Source organism: Carlito syrichta, unplaced genomic scaffold (genome assembly GCF_000164805.1).
Source record: "Carlito syrichta isolate Samal-C Ts95f unplaced genomic scaffold, Tarsius_syrichta-2.0.1 Scaffold316691, whole genome shotgun sequence".
NCBI classification, from domain to species: Eukaryota; Metazoa; Chordata; class Mammalia; order Primates; family Tarsiidae; genus Carlito; species Carlito syrichta.
This window is the reverse complement of record NW_007260787.1, coordinates 89898-99406: the sequence shown is the minus strand read 5'-3', so window position 1 is coordinate 99406 and position 9509 is coordinate 89898. Positions and strand designations below refer to the sequence as shown.

At 40.2% G+C, this 9509-nt stretch overlaps 1 protein-coding gene across 1 annotated transcript in view; it reads left to right on the top strand.

Annotated features, from left to right (window-relative positions):
* Nucleotides 1-799: 799 nt before the first annotated feature.
* The window catches only part of LOC103277234 (cytochrome P450 3A4-like), a gene marked incomplete at its 5' end in the record, with an annotated part of 44198 nt that continues 35488 nt past the window's right edge, over nt 800-9509 (top strand). The window contains 5 exon segments of the mRNA XM_021707344.1: nt 800-816; nt 2039-2138; nt 4702-4815; nt 5062-5150; nt 6432-6580. Coding sequence (XP_021563019.1) covers nt 800-816; nt 2039-2138; nt 4702-4815; nt 5062-5150; nt 6432-6580 — 469 coding nt within the window.

Below are 9509 nucleotides of genomic sequence, written 5' to 3'. Positions count from 1 at the left end.
TGAATAAATAAGCAAAATGTGGTATATCTATACAATAAAATATTATTTATTTATTAAAAAAAAATGAAGTACTGATGCATGCTACAAATAGATGAACTTTTAAAACATGAAAGAAGCCAGGCACAAAATGCCGGTTTATTATATACTTCCATTTATATGAAACATCCACATTAGGCTATTTCATAGAGACTGAAATTCGTGGCTTTTAGGGATGGTATGAATGAGAGGATTGGAAGGAGTTCAAAACAAAATAGTCACTAGCATACTTAACTTCCTAATTCTGCTAGAATTCTAGAGAGAGCTCATGAGAAAAAATGAAAAGAATGCTGAATTAGGAGATAAAAGAATGCATATATCCTAGAGACACTTTCTCACTTTCCCTCAGCCTCAGTTTCCTCACATGCCCATGGAGGCAATAATTTAGGGGGCTATAAGACTTTAGAGACAATAGGTGTACAAGGAAAGCACTTTCCGAAAGACAAGAAGTTATTTAGTTACTCACAGACAAGGGTAAGTTGTTCAGTATCAAAGATACTCAGAGAAAATTCAAGAGTGACTTTAAATTCTCTATTTTAAATACTTCCTCTCTCCTTTATAGGCTATCCTTTTCCCTGAGGTGTCTCTGAATGAGAGCCTCTTTCTAATTGCCAGTAAAAACTGATAAACCTGGTTACATGGAATTCGACTCTTTGGGGGTGCCAATTAGAGGCAGGATTCAGTACATTTAGGCTAATAATTGAATTTCATTTTGTTTCTCTTTCCAGGGTGCTTGGAATTCTGACATAGAATGTTATAAAAGTATGGGAAAGTGTGGGGGTGAGTATTCTGGAAACTTCCATTGGTTAGACCCGCTGCTATGACGAGGCACCCTGATGCAAGGAGAACAATCTCAGCCCAGAGCCTCTGAGGATCAGGCTATCTCTTCCAGAGCTTGTGGAGGCTTGGACTACTAAGATTTCCATATGCCACAGGTGTTGAGGTCTGCAGTCTGAATTCAGCTGAGAACATTGCATAGCTTCACTTTTCACCAGGCTTCAATGGAGCGGAGACTCCTAGAATTACTTTCGGTTCAATGTCTGTGTATTCCCCTCTTCTCCATTTGTCTTCCCATAGGTCCCCTTTAATTATGTGAAATGCATTATCAAAAACCTTTCTAATATGTGATCATGAATGTATGGCATTATGTTCTTCCCACATCGATTCACTTTTATGTCAAAGCCAAAACTCTTTCATTTAATTTTGGATTGAACATGCACTTTTAAAAGAAGTGCTGGGAGATAGAGATAAACAGATTGGGAAACCATGTATCCTTCCGTTTTTAAAAACTTATCTGCAAGTGTGGAGTTTTTTGTTTTGTTTGGATGTTAAATTTGAGTTGAGATTTTTCAATAGAAGGGTAGGTGAGTATTCCTTGTCTTCTGCCATCTGCTGCCTTTGTAAATGAGATGGAGGATATCCTTAAACCACTGTGCTCCCTGGTGGGTTGATGGTATTATGATTTTGTAGGGTGGCCTCAGTCAACTGCAGCAGCTGTTCCTTTTCAGAGGGGCTGGAGCTTTGGTGAGAGCCGCAGAAGAGGTGCAACTGGTGTTTATACGCTAAAAGCAAGTGAGAGAAGTCTTTGCCTCTCCATACCTCTTCGCCTTCTCTCATCAAGTCCTCAGAAACCACAGCACTGGCTGCAGGGTTCTGCTGAATTAACACGGCCCCAAAAGACTACGTGACTGAGTATACACACAGTACCAGATCTCCGTGAGCCCCACTCCATCTACCCCTTAAAACACTTAGTCCTGGGGAGTGCTTGAGAATGTACTTGCTTTTCATTTTTCACTGACCTAATCGCCTACTGCTGAAATATTTTAAGCATGCAGAAGTTATGGAGAATGGTATAGGAAATACTCAGGCATGCTGTGTATTGCACAACTAAGAGTATGAATTATAAAATGTCAGAATCAAAGTCTGGGATTCCTGGATGTGCCTCCAGCTGAGGAATCAGGCTCCTGAGATATATTATCATCTCTGTTTTCCCAACACACAGGTTGTACGATGGTCCACTGCCTGTGTTGGCTATCATGGATCCTGACACGATCAAAACAGTGTTAGTGAAAGAATTTTCTTCCATTTTCACAAACTAGTGGGTAAGTATTTATTGGGGAAAACTTTTATTTATTTAGTTAACTAGTTAGCATTTTGAAATCATTATATACTCACAGAAAGTTGCCCCAAAAATGTACAGGGAGGTAATGTCCACTTCATCCTGTTTCCCCAACTGGTGACATTTTACTTAACTATTTAGTATATTCCTGTTACTCTAGTAACAGAAAATTGACATAGATACAACCCAGAGAGCTTATCAGATTTCCCGTTTTATGTGCCCTCATTTTTTAGCAAAAGTGTGTGTGTGTGTGTGTGTGTGTGTGTGTGTGTGTGTGTGTGTAGTTCTATGCAAATTTATCCCATGTGTAGATTTGCAGAATGACCAGCACAATTGAGATACAGAACTGCTCCATCACCATGACACTCCCTCCTGCTATCCTTCTACAGTCATAGTGTGTAGCTTGTCTTTTCCTCTTAACAGCATCTATATCAGAGCAAACTTTTTTAGTTTGAGGAGATCAACTTATCATTTGTTTTTTTTATGGATTGTGCTTTTGCTTTCAAGACAATAAAGGTATTCCCTTAGCATTCTTTGTTGTTGTTTTTTTAAAGTCATGTAGCTTATTGTTTTGCATTTAAGTCTATTAATTAAAGTATAAGGTATGAGGATTAGGACAAGGCTCATTTTTTTGTGGACTATGGCCGTCCAGTTGCTCCAACACCATTTTTGGAAAGGCTATCCTCCCTCCATTGAATTGCTTTATTTACTTACCATGGTCACTTACCATTTACCATTGCCAAAAGTCAGTTGTCCCTATTCACATGCATCTATTTCTCATTCTCTGTTCTGTTCCCTGGATCATGGTATCAGTTATTCTACCAATACAACACTGTCTTCACTAAAGTAGCTGTATCGTGAGTGATGCTTCCCACTTTATTCTATTTTCAGAAGTTTTAAAGTTGATCTTAGTCCTTTGCCTTTTCCTACAAATTTAAAATAATCTTGTCAATATCTACAAGCAAATTTGCTGATATTTTGATAAGTACTGAATTAAACCTATAGACCAATTCTGGGAAAAATCTGTATCCTTATACTATTGAATCTTTCAGTCTATGAGCACACCATGCCTCTCCATTTATTTAACCTTTTTTCCTTTCCTTTGACATTGTGTAGTTTTCAGCATAGAGATCCAGTACATTTTAAAAAGATTTATCCTTAAAGTATTTTATTAGCATTGGAATAATTATAAATAGGACTGTGTTTTTATGGTGTTTTCACTGCTGTTATGTAGAACTATGATTGAAGTATTTTTTCTTCATTATGAAAATTTTTATTTTATTTTTCTAATTTTGTGTATTATGGATACAAGTGCAATTTTGTTACACTGATATAGTTCATTGTGGTTAAGTCAGAACCTTCAGAGTATATCACTGAAGCAACACACACTGTACCCCAAAAGCAACCTCCCATTATCTATGGCCCTTGATATTAGTGTGCTGACCTTGTGTCTTAAAATCTTGAACTCAGGCAACCTCCTCAGGTCCCCTCCCACTGTGGGAGCTTTTCTGTCCTCTCAATCAATCCTGCTTTCACAAACACCCTTGAACTCACTTATTAATTCTAGAAATTTTTTATATACTGCTTAAGATTTCCTACATTGATAATTATGTCACCTGAAAATAAATACTCTTCTATTTTTTCCTTTCCAATCTGTATGTCTTTTATATATTTGTTTCTTTTCTACAGCACTAGGACTTCAAGTATGATGTTGAATAGGAGTGGTGAGAGTGGACATTTTTTAATTGTTCCTGATCTTGGGGGAAAGCATTCAAGTTTTCACCATTAGGTGTGATTTAGCTGGAAGTTTTTTTTTGTAGATTCTCTTTATCAAATTGAGATACTTTCCCTTTCCTCCAAGTTTGCTGAATTTTTATTATAAATGAGTACTGGAAGTATTCATTTTAAAACAAAATACAGTTTTAAAAAATGAAAAAAAAAAGGATCAAACATGTTGGCTTCATAGACCAGTCCCAAGTTGGGAAATAAAATTCTCTCTTTATTTTTTCTCATACCCTTGAAGAAAAATTAAAAGAAAAGGACTTTCATGTAACTGCATTATTTCTTCAGAACAGAGTCCTAATATTTTAAGTATTACAGTTTTTAAATCACCACATTAAGGCATCCTGTTTTCAAGTTGCTCATCATTTAGGTGTATGTAAAGACTGGGCTTATGAGCAGGAGTATGAGGCAACATGCAGTTGGCCAAGCCTGTTACCAATCCCTTGCTATTCTGCACAGCCTTGGAAGAAGTGTTAGGTCTCTTTTCTATTTCACTGGAATAACAGGTCCCAGGTTCCCTGCCACATGAAGTATTTGTATTTACAAGGAGACTGGAATATAGAGGCTGGAAATCACACCAGGTGGCCGAGTATTGCCCACTCACTCAGAGGAGGACAGGCATTGGTGATAAACTTTTATTGAGCATCTAGTTTAAAGCCTGTGACTTAGAGACAGTCACTCAATATTTGTTAGATAAGTGATGCCTGTGTAACACATTTTTTATAACTGCAGAGACTTCCAAAATGTTTTTCTTTGTACTCTAGCCTTTAGGTCCTGTGGGATTTATGAAAAGTGCCATCTCTATATCTGAGGATGAAGAATGGAAGAGAATACGATCATCGCTGTCTCCAGCTTTCACTAGTAGAAAGCTGAAGGAGGCAAGAAAACAGGAAGACTTATGATTAGAAACTTGGAGATTAACTGGGAGGCATTCTAGTCCATTTAAAAGGTGGCATCCACTGTATCTGAGCTTCCTAAAAGTGGTCTTTTATCTTTATGTGCAGAAAAAAATTATAAAATGCATCATAAAATGCCACTGACTGCTCTGTGCTTGAGAGAGTCACATTCTTCTGGGACTTGAGTCTGCACATCTAACCACTAGTTGTGTTGTGTTGTATGCTTAGATGTTCCTCATAATTGCCCGGTATGGAGAAGTGTTGGTGAACAACCTAGGGAGGGAAGCAGACAAAGGCAAGCCAGTCACCATGAAGGAGTAAGTAGGAGCACACCATGGGGTTTTGAGCTGTCATGAGACCCTCCAGCTGCCTACTGTGGAACTGACATTTCTGCTGTTGAGGTGCTCCAGTGATCAGACAAAATCAGGGGTTAAGGTTTGCAATTCCAATGGGTCACACAGAAAGGGGGTGGCTTTCAGGATAAGGCAGGGCTGTCAGAGGGAAAAGGGTCTTCTCCCCAGGGCACAGGACCAAGGTTTACTTAACTGATCCTCTGCCACCTTGGATATTCTGAAAGACAAAATGCATAGTTTAGAAAGATAAAAACATGAGCCAACCGATGCTTTGAGCATAGAGAATGTGGAATGTTGGTAGGGGAAGGCACTTGGTGGAAATTGGCTTGCATTAAGTGTAGTGGGAAAGTTACAATGGGAAACTTGGAATAACTTCAATCTCTCCATGGTTTTGGAGAAAATTCCACCAAGATATGAAACATTAAGTCTTCCTACCACTTCTCCTTCCTCCAATCTCAAGAGAGAAAGGGCCCCAGAAAGGCTATGTCTAGAGAACACCTATTGTTTACTGTCTAAACTGAGGTATGTTTGAATTTATGCAGGATTCACAAGTGTACATGGAGTTTGTCCTGGGCAAACTGGGGACATGTGGACACTAGCTATGGGGTTGCCCAAATGAACTTTGGTATGAAGTATTTTTTTAACAAGGAACATTTTGGCTTCACACTTTGCAAAAATGATCTGCAACCTCAGATCACAGGAGTTGGGAAATGTGGTCTTTCTGGAGCCTTATCAGGAAGTGTAGAGGGTGAGGGATAATATTTCTGGCAACTCACAGAATAAGGTTGCCATTCTGTACTGTGCTGAAGAAGTATCAGCTGTAGGCATTAACCCTGTGGTGAGGCAACGTCATTTTTCTAAAGTCCCCAAGAAGAGTTAATTATTTCACTATTGTTCTACTGAAACACAGTCTGACACATCTTTTCTCATCCATACTCACACAGTGCTGCCATTTGTCAGATTATGGGACTCTGTCTCTCTATGACTAAGTTCCTTGAGCTCAGAGATGGGTCTAACTCAGCTTGGTGTCTCCTTTACCCTCAGCACAGGGCTAGATACCGGCACCCAATAACCACCTCAGGAGTGAGCGTGATGGGAGATGACCCAATGGATAGTTATGAAAGTGCATGGCTCTTTACCTGTCTTTCTCAGGAACATGGATTTACACACACTTTTTGCTGCATGTGTTGCAGAAAAATGGAAAAGAGGTGCTCGCATTAATTTTCCATGTTTTTCTCTACTCAGCATCTTTGCGGCCTACAGCATGGATGTGATTATTGGAACATCATATGGAGTGAACATTGATTCCCTCAACAACCTACAAGATCCCTTTGTGAAAAATATCAAGAAGCTCTTAAAATTGGATTTCCTCACTCCATTTTTTCTCTTGATCAGTATGTGGAGTACTATATTGTTCTTCCTCTTTCTTTCTCTCTTTCTCTAAAAATAAATAAAAAATAAAAATAAAAGCTTTATTGACAAGACAAAATCATGGACGTGGTATTGCAATTCCAGTGTGCCACACAAGAGGAGGTGGCCTTCAGGTAGGGCAGGGCAGCCAGAAAGAAAAGGATCTTTTCCCCAGGGCACAGGACTGAGAGTTACTTAACTGATCATTTGTCACCTCAGATATTCTGAAAGTCAAGATACATAGTTTAGAAAGACAAAAACGTGATAAAACTGATGTTTTGAGCATAGAGAATATGGAATGGAATTTGTATTTGAATACCTGTTTCAGTTCTTTTGAACATATATTCAGGAGTGAAGATTCAGGTTCTATGGGAATTCTATGTTTCACTTGTTAAAGAACTGCCAAACTGTTTTTCACAGTAGCTGCACCATTGTACATTCCCACTAAAAATGTATGATGGTTACACTTTCTCTACATTCTTACCACACTTTGTTTTCCCATCATTTTATTATATACAGCCCAGAGGGTGTGAAGTGGTATCTCATTGTGGTTTTGATTTACATTTACCTCATGGCTAATAATATTGAGCAACATTGGCCTTTTTCATATCTATTTTAGTCCTTTCTCCATATTTACTGTTTATTGCTGAGTTGTAGACATTCTTTATGTATTCTAGATACAAGTCCCTTATCAGAAATGTAGGAGGTTCCAGTAAGATGGTGATGGCATAGGTGGATTTGTGAGACTCTCTGAATGTGTGTTCCCAAAAAGACTCTTACTTTTCTTCCCGCAGCCCCCTGCCCACTGCCAGCTGCACTGGTACGAGGCCTGGGGAACTTTGGTCCCACACAGGGCCAGATATTGCGGCCCCTGTCTGCAGCTGCTCCACTATATGTGACTCCTGCCTCCTCAGGAGTCCTGGGTCTCGGCTCCCTGTCTGGCTAGATCTTCTCACCCAGCACCCAGCACCAAGCTGCCGGTCACCCCGGGAGGCTCTGGGCGCCTGCCCCTCAGAGAGACCAGTCCCATTTCTGGGTGAAGTACCCTGTGAGGGACTCAGGGCCACCACCTGCCCTTTAGAGCTTTGGAGCTCTGGAGCCCTGGGGCCACCCTGGCGGAGGCACTCAGCGCGACCCCAAGCTTGTGTAAGTGAACAGAACCCCAAGCTTGTGTAAGGTGCTGATCGGAGGTTTCCAGCTCCAGAGGAGGCAACCCTGACCCTCTCCTCCACCCCAGTCTGCTGGTGACACCCTGGATCCAGCGCCCAGCTGCGCAGATGATCCCTGGGTACCTCTGCCCAGAGACCCAGATGGGTATTCCTGAAATTGAAAGTGAAGCTACCACCTCAGCTATTCTCCAGGCAGATTTGCGTTGCCCCGCCCACCTATCAGAGCCTCCAGCTCAGTTCCCAAGGTAACGTCGTTAAACAGGAGACAAAGCCCCTCCCCTAAACTGAACAGAGACAACTAAGCGTCACAGACTTCCCAGGCAGCAGGCTAGCTGCCTGCAACAAAAACAAAGGGGATGAGCTGGAGATCAGAGTTCAAGTGACTTTACACACTAAGGAAAGATTCCAGAGCTAGTCTAATCTCTTATTTTGACCTTTGATTTTATCATTCTGACTGTATGTTTTGCTCACTACTGTTTGCATCTGAACTTACACTATCTGTTTCATGATTTTATTGATATGTCTCTGTGTAGCTACCAGTATTCTTTAGGGAATTTTTGTTCTGTGTTTTTTTTTTCACTTCTCTCCGGGCTTGTGTCTCTTTTTCACCTGTTAGTTGGTATGTATGTCTGTTTTCCCTCTCACACTACTCTCTTTCTAACCTCCTATTGACCCCCCCTTCCTACATTATTTTCCTCTTTTGTACCTCCTTTTGCTCCAGGGACCAAAGCTACACCCTGCTGCATAGACAGATTGTAAGGCAGTAGCAAATAGGTACCAGTGTGCTGATACACCTGTTGGTGGATGCTGTAATCAGCATATAGATTCTGAATCACAGTTTCCCTTTCAATTAAACCTCAAAACTGTAAAAAGTACAGCCCGTAACCCACACTCCAACCTCAAAAGTGAACAAAGCCAGAGGATCCTCATAAGGAAGAACAGGAGAATATACAAGGGAAACAAAAGCAATCACACCTTCCCCTTCTTTAAAAGAGAATTAAAGAAGGGGAGGGAAAGGAGGAGAGAGAGAAAAATCTACTCAAATGAACAAAAAGCAAAAGAAGAATATTGCTCTCTCCCAGACCCCTGGGAGGGCAGACATGGAGAAAACTGACTTCGGAATGCAAACAATGAAGAGTCCCCAGAATGACTGGTTCCAAACTACAAACCTAGGTATCAAGACGTTAATGGAGAGATTAAAAAGAACTGAGGAGAGTCAGGAAGAAACTAGAAAGGAGCTGATATCTGAGATAACAAAGAATACTGTGAATAAAATAAATAACAAACTGATAAGCACGGAAAGCAGAATTGCCCAAGCAGAAGAAAGAATCTCACAGCTTGAGGACCAAAATATAGAACTAGCCCAAACTCTTAAAAACACAGAAAATAAGCTCAAAAAGACAGAACTAAACCTTCAACAGATGAGCGATTACTTCAAGAGACCGAACCTAAGAGTAATTGGCCTTCCTGAGGCAGAAAGAGAGACAGAGACCAAACTTTCCATGAGATCATTCAAGAAAACTTCCCTTATCTAATCAGGGATGCAAAAATTCAAACACAAGAGATTCAGAGAACCCCTGCAAGACAACAAATGAGAAGAACAACTCCTAGACACATAATAATTCACCTAAACAAAGTAGGCATAAAAGAAAAAATCCTAAAGGCAGCAAGAGAAAAAGTCCAGACACCTACCATGGAAAACCAATTAGAATAGCAGCAGATTTATCTACAGAAACGCTGCAGG